We start from the raw sequence: 13,874 nt of genomic DNA, 5'->3' as shown, positions 1-13,874 counted from the left end.
AAATCCCTGCCTCAATCAATTCTACCACAGTAAAGCAAAAAGGTTCTGCCTGAATGGCTCGCAGTTTCTAACCAGCAAATGAAGCCAACTCACCCTTGTTGTTGCACAACAGAGGATCCTGAGCTTTGATTTATTCCTCATCTGGCTTTTAGAACAGCAAGCAAGCTTGAGTGGTTTAGACTTCCTCAGCCTTTTCACCATTTTCAATTAAAGCTGAAGCCTCAAGGCGGCATTTGGCGTTTCCCTGTGCTGAACTACAGCAGGGTGCTACACTGTCAAGCTGCGAACAGGCAAAAGGCTAATGTGTGGTTTTTTACAGTGTGATAACTTTAAATAGAAAAATCAGTTTTGTGCTATTTAGACATACTCTATAAAGCGATCTACTTTCTTTCATTTATAAACAGAGAAGCAACATTAATACCTACTGCTGCTACAACAATGGAGTATTGGAGTTAGAACTTAATAATGTATTATTATTTTGATTGTTACACATAGACTTAAACAAAAAATATAGATATTATTCCAAATCACAAGGAGTGTACTTTGATACAGAATTACGTATTGAAATGAAGTCTGCTTCATAAAGACGTGATGTCATTGCTGTTTTAATTTAAGCTACTTTATGTAAAGAGGAGTGCTTTAAACTTGACACTCCATATCTATACGTGAGATTCATATTTTGGAGTAAGAAAGGAAAGAGTTCTTGAGATGTTTCCTAGCATGACAGAGTCAACAACAAATAAACACTATTTTTGGGCTGGCTGTCAACTCTGTGCAAGCACATTCAGATTCTTCATGTGCGAGCCTTTTGGATATTTGGTGGGGAAAAAAAACAAATCAGTGAAAGACAAGATATCAGTGTTTTGTAACGACCGTGGAAATATCGCAACCAGCTAACTGAGCCGCTAATGATGCTACTATTAGCATCTACCAAACATGAACTGGATAATTATAATAACACTGAACAGAGATTCTCCAACCGTTTGAGATTTAAGAAACCTGTTTAATTATTCTAATGTTGAAAACAGAACAAAGTCTTTAATTTTTATTTTTGCATTGAAATCACCTTAGAATGAAACAAGCATAAAACAAACACCGTTTATAGGTTGGTATAACAATTATATTATTCTACTGTGATTACAGATTCTTAAAACAGTTCTTAATCTCTAAAACAAGCAGTCTATTTGTGAAGATCCAAAAATAATTCTATGGGTGGCACTATTTCCGCATCGACTTTTCATGTTTTTCTGTAAAATCTGAAATACTTCAAGAACAGACAAATTTGTCTTTCCTATAAGTGACGGCAAGTAGTAGAAGCTCACTTTCAGCTTGCTGACCAGCAGTGTGCAGCAACAGGTGTAGTGGAGCAAAGCAGCTTTACTCTATGATCCTGAAAAATGACCCAAGTTATCCTTGTGCTTTCTCTGACCATTTTTGCAGATTTGAAACTGTAACTTTGATTCCAGTAACTAGCCTAATCCTGCTTGAAATGCACAGCAACAGGTTGGGCCGCTACTGGGGTGCTATGCTTCATACATCTGGGAGAGTTTCTGTCACTCTGTCCATTTCTCTAGCCTTTCCAAAACAGCATTTTAAACTGTAGGTAAAAAGATTTGAGCAGTTTTTAAACTGTAAGTTTTTAAAACCTCCGTATACCCTGATACCAGCAAGCACCAAATGAGCTGATGTCATTTGATCATCCGCCTTCACTCAAGCGTGGCCTTTGATAAATAGTGTAAATAATTTTAAGATTTAGTTTCTGCTGACTGACATACCTGGAAACCCAGTCCTAGTGCACAGTTCCACCTTCGCCTACTAGTGTTGCTGAAGGCAGCACCTTTTTTTCCCTATTTCCCTCTTACTTTTAGCCTGGACATTTTGGCAGGGATCACTGACATAAACGTGCACATGCAAACAGACTGCAAGTCAAGGACTTTAAAATATTGGAATGGTGGGCGCAGCCTGAGGTCTTTGTCTTGACTTGAGGGAGCCGCAGCCACTTAATCTCACAGGGAGGCAGAGAAACTATGAGCAGATCCGTGCCCTGACTTGCATGGGGAATAATTCTTGTTACTGGAGGCCAGATTTCTAGGCACGCTTCAACTGGCTCAGCTCATCACACCTCAGTCTGAATGTGAACATTTGACAGATCAGTGAATGTGTCCATGACTTCCTTCTCAGAGTAAGATTTCCTCCAGTTTGCCTTAAAATGCACAGTCACTGAGAACCATCTCTGTATCTCTATTCAAATTTAGCTTCTAGATTCATTTTAAGAATACGTTTGAATTACTTTCCAATGAACTACAACATTTTAGGTTTTGACTGCTCCCATTTATGTTGTTATGGTGGATATTATGTTACTCTGACCTAATTACATTAATCTGCGGTGCCGGCAGTCTTCTGCATGCATGTCCGCAAGTGAGCATAATTAGGCTGTAATTGTGAGATCCCTTATTGAGTCATCAAGAGATAGAATGAAAAAAAAAAAAAATCTTGCAAATCAAATTAAACTAATAATTTTTATTTATAATTAAAGAGATGACTGTCGGAAAAGATTCCCTCACAATGCAGACAATCGCATGAATCACTGGGAAATTACAGTGAAGAAATGACATCTGCTTCCAGCCATGCCAGGAGTGACAATGGTCCATTCACCAACTTGACACAGCGTCTGGGCCCTAGCAATGGCATGGCAGCAAGCCCGTGGTGGGAGTCCAGCAGAAAATGATGAGATGCCACGCTGTTTAAACTGAAAGCATCACAGCTCATCTGTGCAGCTCTGGAGACAGACAGTCTTGCGTTCAAACTTCAAATGCAGAGCCCATAGCTCCTCCTGTACACTCTAATAAAGTCTTACTGGCACAAGTTCAGCTTTATGTGCATACTGATGTTACATCAAAGTCAGCCTGATTCACTCTAAATCATTTAGCATTTCAATAGATTAGACAACAATTAAGGAACATCATGACTGAGCAGTTTGAGCAGCGGCTGGCAGCCAATCAGCATTAATATGACCAGAATCTATTGTTCTCATTGCCAGAGAGAAAGCAAAACATATAATCGGCATTCCATCATAGGAACTTTATAAAATGATCTAAAATTGTGTGCATCACCAAAAGCTGCCAAGTAATCCTTGAAAATACAACAGCATTTTACTAGACTTGGAATAACACCTTTCAGCAAACCACTTGCAAAAAAAATAATAAAGTTACTAATGAAGAAGGTATGTGCTGCTGTACAAAAATAACAACTACTTTCATCCATACAGGGACAAATAAATTTCTACAGGGCCAAATGTTAAGAATTATATATAAAACAGCTAAATTTACCCCAAGGTGTTAAAAAAAGACCACATATTACTTCAAACTAGGAGGAGTATTAGCAAAAAGAAAAAAAAATTAACATAGAATTATCCAGTGATGTATCAAACATAGTAAAGAAAATGTGTGAAGTAATGGTGAGACAAAATATTGAGATGGAAGAAGCAAGTCCTTTTCGGTGCTACACCTGGAGCTGCACCGATCAGGATTTTATTGGCTGATAACTTCAGATTTGACAGTTCTGACATCACATAATGACTCATTTGTATGATCTTTGTTGAAATTCAGCAACTAAATGTAATAAATATCAACTATGAAAGGAAACAGATACGCTGCACTTTTCTTGATCAGATTTTGTGTTGGATTTCTGATCTCTGGTTTCCTAAAGTATTGACCTCCTGATACAGGTTTATGTCCAAAATCAATTTGTTTATTTATGCCACATATTAGCAGTTAGCGCACAGCTAGCATTACTAAAACAGCACACCATGCCTGTATGACTACAGCACTTAAGATTGTTACCTTAACTTTGAGATTTCTAATTCAAAATCCAGTTCATGACAAAAGGTTGAATGATCAAAGGGCTAAACGGAGAAACTGTGCAGTACCCTGTTCAGCCTTCCTGTTATCTGTTGAAAGTCTTACTCTCTCTTACTCTGTTGTAGCCTGAATGAACCGCAGACAGGTCTCGACATGTTTTAGAAAGCAAAATTTCCTTTTTGATACCTTATTGCATCTCTGTGCTTCCTCTGAATTCATTTTCAACACCTCTCTGATACTGAGAATGACAGACTTTTATTGTTCTTCGTGCACCGACATCTTCCACACCAAAGACTGTTATTGTGTGACCTTCAACCTCTGTATTGTTGGACCACTTGTTTGCTGAATATTGGACCATTTGCACGTTGCTGGACGCCACTATGCCTTTCAAACGTCATCGGCCATTTTGTACCACAGGATAGCCTGTTCCTACAAATCCCAGCATGCACCGCGGCTGATAGTTGGCCACCGCCAACTATATAACAGAGTATGAGATGACCCACCATTGGCTTTTCATGCTGGAAACCAGACCAGCAACTGAGGCGTATCAATTCTGGAGAAAAGTCCCACGTGGATTTCAATCATTCTCCATCGTTGGCCAACGAGAAAACTAAGCGAATTAAGCTTACAGGAATAATAAGGCTTGTAAGTTTTCAACTTTACCGATCGAAGACGTGAGTTTAACATGTAACCAAAAAAAAAACACAGAGTTTTCAAGGAGACGCAATTTTCCCTCCTTGTTTTTTTTACCAGTCGACTAGTGACGGTCTGTCATTATTTTTCTACATTTCTGCCACGGAGGCCACCAAGGAAGAAAACGGACTGCTTTGCTGAGTATGCGCGGATGCGTGGGACTCTTCACCCCACCCTCTCTCTCCCTCTAAATGAGGATTTTTGGTTAAGAAATTAATTTTTTCAAATTATGATTTTTTATTATAATTATTGATAAATATTAATTAATCAATAATCATAATCCCAACAGTATGGTAAGCTAAAAATCATCTGAATTCTGCCAACAGTTTCTCAACTAATGCATCAAATTAAATGTCTAAGTCTTATCTGATTTTCTCTCAAACTCAAAACAAAATGCATCAAAAATAGATTTGTTGATGTACTTAGAAACAACTGTACGTTTTCAGTTTTGATGCAGTTAACCACAAATAAATAAAAAAAACTGACTTTTACAGTACCTAACCTGCCAATTACCTGACAGAGACAAAGGGAAGATTGACTGGTTTTGATCAATCCTAACTGATTATTGCCATTATGCACATACCTTTAATAAAGAAATTATGTTACTCCACAAATTTCCTATCTCCTCTATGGCACCGTTTGATGGCTCATTGCTAAGAACACTTTTCATACAGGAAATTAATCAGCTTAGGAAGTGGCAGTTTAAAGTAACACTGGCATAATGGCAGATGGCTGTGGGAGAAAGAAAATACGACTATAATATAACTAGATTGCTTCAATCACATTTATGGCCAACCTAAACTTTTTATTGCCCAGCAGGTGATCTAAATAAGTCAAATTTAAGCGGCACTGGGAACTGGAAACCAAGCAGGAAAAAAAATGATTGTAACTACAATCTGTTAACGTGCCAAACCAATGGTAATAATCTGAGCTAGTGACAGCATGTATTCACTGTGAATATTTTTTTCTGAGATGAGAAGGCTCAGTTTTAGCTTTTTGTTATGTTTGTTTAAATATGATGTTAGGAACCACAAGAGGCATAACAACCTACATTAGAAGTTACATAACATTTCTACAAAGGTGTGCCTGCTGCTCATGTTACTGCACAGTACCATTTATGCTTTACCAAGTGCAACTTAAACAGGTGGTACAATATCAGCTTACTTTGAACAAAAAGCAAAGGCTGGTTTCTGGTACTAAGGTGTTCCCCCATTATGCTTTCAAACCTGCTAAAAATCAAATTTCATACCATTCCAATGTTTAAATATCTTTTTCTCTGGCTGTAAGTAATCATGTGCTATCCCTCCCCCACCCATTGCCATCAACTGCTGGTCAGCTGACAAAAAGAATGATACTACACCTTTCTCTTGTTTGCAAGTAAGGCGAATTCTACTTTTCTTCAGTATTTCAGGACAGCCAGGGTGTGAAAACCAAAGAAGCACCACCCATTGCTCTTATTAAAAGGTAAAGCCATTATAAAACTACCGTTAAACTGTCAATCCTAATCTAAAACAGTAAAATCTGTCATTTTATCCTCAATGAGTACATTTAACAAACAGATTTATTGCATAATAGATGTAGCAGAGGCATATAGTAACCAAGGATATTGCGTCTGTCCGGTAACCTGAAACCATTTACTTTTACATTTTTCTTGCAACAGACAGAGACAGAGAATTTAGCATCTCTACCTTTTACTTGAATTGCTTAATTATACATAGACAGACACTGGAATTTTTCAATGGGTTATAATAAGTTTATTGATTATCACATACTTACTGTGCTGTAATATTATCAGTATCATAGTCATGCATTGCATATTTGACCATATTTAGAGGTATTCCGTTGCCTCTTAACATGATAAAATCCCACTACGTAACCATGAGTTTGCACTTGAGATAATTCTGGTCAGACAGGATGTCTCAAAAAATAAAGGGCCCAATTGAAAAGCAGTGTGCCTCACACTTACTGTCTAGACAGCCAAAGATGATCTGTGCCTCCTAAAACTGTTCTCTAGCTAATAAGACCTTATACGGCTACCCATAAATCAGGGAGTTAACTCTAAAGTTCAGAGCTAATAGTGCAAAAAGGAACAAAATTAGATCAGTGTGAAGCTTCATCTCTTAATTCAGCCTAAAGAAAACCCTGCTACAACATTTAGCTGAGAGACGATTGTAAGGCTTATATAAATTAGGGGGGAAAGCAAAGAGACTATAGTGCAGTTTGCTGAAAATAAAAATACTTCGTATGGTTTTAGGCTTTAAACGTCATGACTGGCTCTCCATCTTTGTTAGCCTATTAAACCTTGGAACAAGGTCAGCAGTTATCTTTGAATCATAACCTGCAATCAGGTCTGACACTGCAAGGTGAGCCTTCAGATTTAATCACTGTGATTCATGGAGATAGAAATCTGAAACCCAACAGACTTGTTTTCTTACGCCAAAGAAGAAATGAACTAAAAAAAAAAAGATTTTAAATACTTGACATGTTTTTAGTATTTTCAAGTCAAAGTGTGCCTTAAAATACTTCTCAGTGGGCCACAGTGAGTAGAATCATGATTCACGCTTCGTGACATTAATTGTCGTTTTGCGCAGACATCTGAGCATAGTAACAGAACACAGCGGACCTGCATGTATGGAGGTGTAAGGCATCATTATCATGGTGCATTCACTACCAAACCATAATATAATGTGCACACAGCGGGAGTCATTGATACATGTTATAATCACAACTTGCATGCCAATTATTTTTACTTGAGGAGACCCTTCGTCTCCTCAAGTCTCGGTCTAGTAATAGGTCCAGGGTGAACTCTTGCTAAGATAGGCCTTATCACTTCCTGTAAACCTGAACAGTGTAAAGAAGGCTACTGAAAAGGAATGTAATGAATGAAACATTTTCATCACTTATTTTCATTTTGTGGGACAATAAACTGCTGAAGAGTTATTCAGTGACAACCTTGAATTTGATTTTGAGTACAAATGGATTTTTCTAGTTTGAAAAGGCGAATTGGATTTTCCAATAAGAGAAGAAGCTATTTTCTTCTCAGAAATGTTTTGTTTAATGTTAAAATCTTGTTAGACAAACATTATCTTATTTTAAAAAGAAAATCTTTTTCTACGAGTCTTTCATAAGAGAAACCTTTCATAACAGTTTATGTTTGTTACAGGTCTAACAACTGGTATGAAGGTTTCTACCTGTTAAAAGGGAGTTTTTCCTCTCCACTGTCGCTGCATGCATGCTCAGTATGAGGGATTGCTGCAAAGTCACTGCCAGTGACTGTCCACTGTCTCTACATGCTCATCCAGGAGGAGTGAATGCTGCAAATCTCTGACTCGAAAGTCAACTTTTCTATCTCATTGTCTGACATACAGTCTGACTAAACTTTATCTATCTCAGGTCAGTTATGATTACCAGATTATTTCTATTTGCTTAATTCCACAATGAGAGATTTTTTATGGCTTTCTTCAAAGTCAGTCATTTACATTCACACACCGTGTCCTTGTGTGACATGACAGATGAATCAGCCAAGATATCAGGGGGATAAATGTGGACCTCCACAAATCTGGTTCCTCCTTGGCTAAAATTTCCAGATGCCAGTAGGGGCACATGTTCATCTATTCAAATGATTATATTCAAGCACAGATAGGATGGTTATAAGAGGAAACCCTTATAGCCTGAGAACACCATCCCAACAGTAAAGTACAGGGGTGGCAGCATCATGATTTGGGGTTTTTTGTGCCCCAGGGAGGGACATGTGCACTTCACAAAATAGGAAGAACATAATTTTCTGAAAGTACTGAAGGGACATCTCAAAACATCTGAGAGGTTTGGGCTCAGTGGGTCTTCTAAGCATACAGCCAAAGTGGTTACAAAGTAGCTTAAGGACAACAAAGCCAACGTTTTGGGGAAAAAATTACAACTCTGTCTGAACATTTCTGGGCCGAGAAGGCATGTGTGTGTGTGTGTGTTCCTGTCTTGGCATCACAGTGAGAACCATTTTCCCGATTTCACCATCTAATTGAGGACCGTTTGTACCAAAGTGAGGACATTTTGCTGGTCCTCACGATCTATTTTGCTAACGGTTAGGTTTAGGACTAAGATATGAATTGACTTTAGGTTAAGGTTAGGGTTAGGCATGCACTGGTAATGGTTAGGTTTAGGGTTATTGTCAGGGTTAGGGCATAGAAAGGGTTGAAAATGACTGAAAATCAATGGAAGTCAATGGGAGTCAACACATGGTCCTCACTACATATAGCAAAACAAGAGTGTGTGTGTGTGTGTGTGTGTGTGTGTGTGTGTGTGTGTGTGTGTGTGTGTGTGTGTGTGTGTGTGTGTGTAAGGAAGCCTAGAAACCTGAATCAGCAACACCAGTCAGGCGGAATGGGCCAAAATACCATCCAGCAAACTACTGTAAGACACTTATGGAGAGACACCCAAAGACATACAGTTTTAAACACAATTCTACCAGATACTAAGAAAATGGAAACTTCTGAATATCAAGACAGGTTTAAAAAACGCTTAGTCAAAAATGATTCACTCATTCTGGCTTTAAGCAAACACAAATAATTCTGGTAATCCCAACTGATCTAAAAGAGGAAAAGCTAGGTCGGATTTAATGTCAAGCAGTATGAAAAAAACTTACATCTCTTTTTATACAGTGTGTGTAAATAGCTGGTAAATATCTTTATGTATGCGCATATTGAAGACAGGCAGAGCTACTTTATAACGGAGCAGTAATCACTTCGACTGGTTCAATTTTCAGCTTGACCTGTTTTTAATGGATGACCTGCAGATCATTAGGACAAAAGAAACATAGTTTAGTTATCAGTACAGAACACACATCCTTCTCACAGTGACACAAAAAGCCACACTAGCACGCAAGCATGTTTAAGATGAGTAGGTTTTCTGCAGAATCAGGAAGGCATTTTAAAAAGGCTGCTCAAACCTAGGCAAAAAAAATAAAATACAAAGTGAGCCAGCAACCTCAGACATTTCTTGCAAATAATACCCATAAGCCTTTAGTGGTTAGCCAAATAGAGGAGTCGTTGAAGCACCCTGATCTTTGCTTCATCAAAAGAGAAGTGCAGTGGAGAAAATGTTAAGAACTCCCAGTATGAACTGAAGAGAGCCACGGTGAACCAGGAACAAGTGCTACTTAAGCGCTCAAATCTAGGAATGACATTATGCACAACTTAAAAGGATAGTTAGTGTTTTTTTTAAGTGAGGTTATGTGATGTTATTATCAGCAATAGCCCCCATCCTGTAGCAGACATACTATGTCATTATGTGATATCACATTGAGTTTGTAGCAGAGGTAAGAAATCATCAAAGAAGTTGAAGGCTAACTGGGATACTCGGAAAAACATTAATGAAGTGGTAATTGGTACATAAGATGGAGAACCACAGATCAAGAGGCTCCAACAAGAATCAAAAGTCTCATGATTTATATGTGCTTAGGCACGTTATACAGTAATGTGCAGGCTTTCTGGGTCTGTGTCACATAACAGGGTAGGCTATAAGAATGGAAGTCTGGTAAAATCACTTTATTTGCTTTCCAGCAGCAACAGATTTATTTGTTTTTCAGACAAAGTCAACTAAAGTGGCATCAACTGTGGTGATTCATCCGAAGGCCCTTATGGAGGCGTATTTGCACCATCTCATTCCAATACCTGTCGGTTTCAGCACTCCATCTGAGCCTCCGGAACTGTGCTCCTCCTCCAGATGTATAATTAGGAATCTTTATGTCTTTGTCACAGATTCTCCATGAAAGATAAGCTGTCCATTATCAACATTTCTCCCGGTCAGCAAGCATGAGCTGACTGATAGTATCAGAAAACATTAAAAAAAACCTCTTCTTCCACCCAAAGAGGCTGCTGCCGGTGTTTGTGCGCAGTCGAGGTTCACTAATAGGATTAAAAATGTAAGCCCTCATACAGGGCCTGATGGCATTTTGAAGATTAAGAACAATGTCGCTGACTGCTGCCCTGTTTCTGGAGAGAATGGCTGCACAGTCAGGCACGCTAGCAGTTTCTGAACACCTACGGGTTTATCATAAAAGGTTTCCTGAACATCAGCTGTTTACACAAGGTCATATATAACCAGGAGGTAGGACTGTTTTTATGGGTTGAAATATTTTCAGTGACAACAGCAACTCAAGCTCAAAAGACTTTGCTCAAACCCTTTATGCTGCCAAGAGCAGAGGTTAGTCAGGTCAGAGAACACCATCGTACCTGCTGCAAAGATAATCTAAACTGGATGTTTTCACTGTGGTCACATTGAGACTTTTTTTCACCCCAGGATACAGACAAATGTTTCCAGACCAGGAAATTTTGATTAAAATATATGGCTAAAGGTCTGTACAACTTAAAGATAAGATTTATTGATCCACAACCCAACAAAACCAATAACCAGCCTACCTGTTTGGGCCATAAAACAATAACATTTAACCTGATAAGGAGCCCTCTGCAGCCCCTCCCACAATATAACTACAGAGAACTTCTGTGCAGTCACACAAGGCCATGTACAACTTTGAACTTCATCACATTTTGGAAAGTTACAACCAAACTTCAATGTATTTTATTGAGATTCAGTGTGATAGATGTAGAAGGAAAGCATGGTTATCAGATTTCCTTGCAAATAACAGTCATAAAAGGGTGGCACGCATTTGTATTCCAACTAGTCTGTGTTAATGCAGTTGTTCTGTGAAGGTCTCGGAGGTTTGTTAGAGAGCATCAGAAAACAAACAGCATCATGAAGGTCAAGGTCTACGTTGTAATTTTAACAAGTCTGGCTAGAGGTGCTAATGTTCTCCTTTGCAATAGCAGCAATACGTCCCATTGTAACTCTGGAGGAGCTCCAGAGATCCACAGTTCAGGTGGGAAAATCAATTGACAAGCAATGTATTAGCAGTCCTTTCCAAAAGTTTGGTCTTTATGAAAGAGTGACAAGAAGTGGTCAATCAAATAAAAACTAAACCTTTTGCAAAACACTAGGTATGGCACAAACCTAACATGGTAGATATACCCATAACACATCCTTCCAGTGAAACATGGTGGTGGCAGCATTATGCTGTGGGAATGCTTTTCTTTAGAAGGGAGACTGACGTTGAACAGAGGTGCTGGTAAAATGAATGGAGCTAAATACAAGACGTTGTAGTAGAAAATCAGTTAGAGGTTGTAAAAGACTTAAAACTGGGGGCGGATCCTAAACATACAATAAAAGCTATAATATAATGGTTTTATATCAAAGCATATTAATTTATTAAAATGGCCCAGTCAAAGTCCAGATCTAAACCCAGTTGAAAATTTGTGGCAAGACCTAAAAAAAAAAAATTTACATTGAGCATTTTATGCTAAATTTTCAAGCTCTAGCTTAAAGCTCTTCCAAGCTGGTAACTGCAGCAATATATAGATGCACAAAGTATTGACTTGGTTCAGTACAAATGCCCATTACACTATTCAGCTTTTCATTTGCAAAAAAACATGTATCCCTTTCTACAACTTCACATTTATGAGCTACTTTGTGTTTGTTTCTCCCATAAAACCCCAATAAAACCAATGGAAGTATGTTATTTAATGTCAAAAATGCAAGGGGTACATACAAACACACACACACACACCAAGCATTCATACATAGAAGTTGCAATTACAGAATTCCAAGGAGCATGCAGGAGCTAAGAAATTCTGAATTGCATTTCGAGATGTACCGATCAATCTTTTCCTGGTTGATACAGACATCTAGGTTTTTATTTGCTAGGTCTGACCTGCCGACTGCAATTTTGCTTTTCTCTGTACTAAAAGATAAATAATGCAGTGCAAGTTGATAGATAAAGGTTGTTTAGAGCCAAACAGAAAATGAAAAAAAGCACAATTATATCCCCATGTATGCACCAAAGCACATGTCCCTAAGCTAAGGTGATTTATGTTAACCTCAGAAAATGCATCAAAGTGGCTCCTGCTGCTGCTTGATGCATTTACAGAAAGTGTTGGGAGTTCATAATTTATAATAGTAGCAGCCTGTTTTATTGCCCGAGTCAAATGCAGCCTTTAACTCAATGACGTCAAAGTGCAACAGGACGAATATCTTGTTTTCCCTGCTTTTGCAGAGTAAATCTGTACCAACACTGCAAGGCAACCAGACCCACCTTACTGATTGCCTGAGCTGCTAGTGCAGGACAGAGAAAAACAGGCAGGGATTACTGATAGAGAGAACTGTGCAGATTTTACCTAGTGGGCATGAACAGCTTCCTGATAGCTTGCACATTCATGCTGACTGTAACTATCAAACACAACTGCAGGTGAAGGAGCCACACCTTGGTGCAAAACACTGTGGAAACCACTTTTTATGTAGCACAAAACTATGCTGCATTGTAGAGTTGACTATACTGTTGCAGTGAAGCCCTGTGTAAATGTGGCTTAATAAGACTTGAACACTGAGTCTACATACATACAGTACAGACCGCTAAAGGCGCTCCCATGTAGAGTCCCTACAGGAGAACTTGAGGGGGGCAATAAAATGCTTTAAGGCAAATCGAGGAATCATTTATGTTCATAGTTACTTCAACCAGTTATTTTCAGTGAGATTAGGCTCAGGAATGACTGGTATGCTCTCTCAGATCCTGGCTCTTTTCCATGTTTCCACAACACCTATTGCGGTCATTGTGCAGCCTTGGTATGTTATTTTTACTAAAACCAGCCACAAACTAGGAATGTGGGCTCCCTTCTACATAAAAAATCTGAACTTCAGTTTTAATTCCTAACACGCGGAAAGGATAAATACAGAGAAAACATATATAGTTTCCCAACTTTTCCCGAGTCCCGTTTGTTTTGAAGTTGAGGAAACTGCTGCTAGGAGTTCAGTCGACTGAACCCAAAACACGCCAAGTTAAATACGAGCACTTACCGACGCCGTACTTCTCCTTCTTAGTAGGAATCCAGCGGGTCATAGCGGGAGGGAGGAGGATGTAAAATTTGGCCGAATAAATAAATTACTATGTACACTTGTTCAACGAGGACGGGCGGTGCACTCCAGCTCGTCCCGAAGTCTTACAGTTCCGCCATCATGACTCGTAAACGGGGAGGGGAGAGGAGGGCACAGCGAGGGGTCACATGCGGGAGTATCTCACACTGACACCCGCTTTACCAGCTCGGGCTGTGTCTCATTCAGCCCAGACATCACTCAGTGTTCAACTTGAACCGTCGCTCATAAGTCCCCAAATGAGCTCAACTTGAATTAGTCATGTAAGACTTAGACAACTGAGCCTTCTTTTGCTCAAGGGCTGTTTCCCCTTAGTGTCAGTAGTTTTGTTTTAAGCTGAATCTAACT

At 38.9% G+C, this 13,874-nt stretch overlaps 1 protein-coding gene across 1 annotated transcript in view; it reads right to left on the bottom strand.

Annotated features, from left to right (window-relative positions):
- The window catches only part of dock5 (dedicator of cytokinesis 5), a 71,998-nt gene extending 58,328 nt beyond the window's left edge, over nucleotides 1-13,670 (bottom strand). Inside the window, exon 1 of the mRNA XM_047381422.1 lies at nucleotides 13,452-13,670. Coding sequence (XP_047237378.1) covers nucleotides 13,452-13,494 — 43 coding nt within the window. The 5' untranslated portion in view covers nucleotides 13,495-13,670. The remainder of the gene's footprint in view (nucleotides 1-13,451) is intronic.
- Between the last annotated feature and the right edge of the window lie 204 nt (nucleotides 13,671-13,874).

The sequence above is a fragment of the Girardinichthys multiradiatus genome, chromosome 12, assembly GCF_021462225.1.
Source record: "Girardinichthys multiradiatus isolate DD_20200921_A chromosome 12, DD_fGirMul_XY1, whole genome shotgun sequence".
In the NCBI taxonomy this organism is placed as follows: Eukaryota; Metazoa; Chordata; class Actinopteri; order Cyprinodontiformes; family Goodeidae; genus Girardinichthys; species Girardinichthys multiradiatus.
The sequence above is the reverse complement of the archived record's forward strand: the minus strand, read 5'-3'. Positions and strand labels throughout refer to the sequence as shown.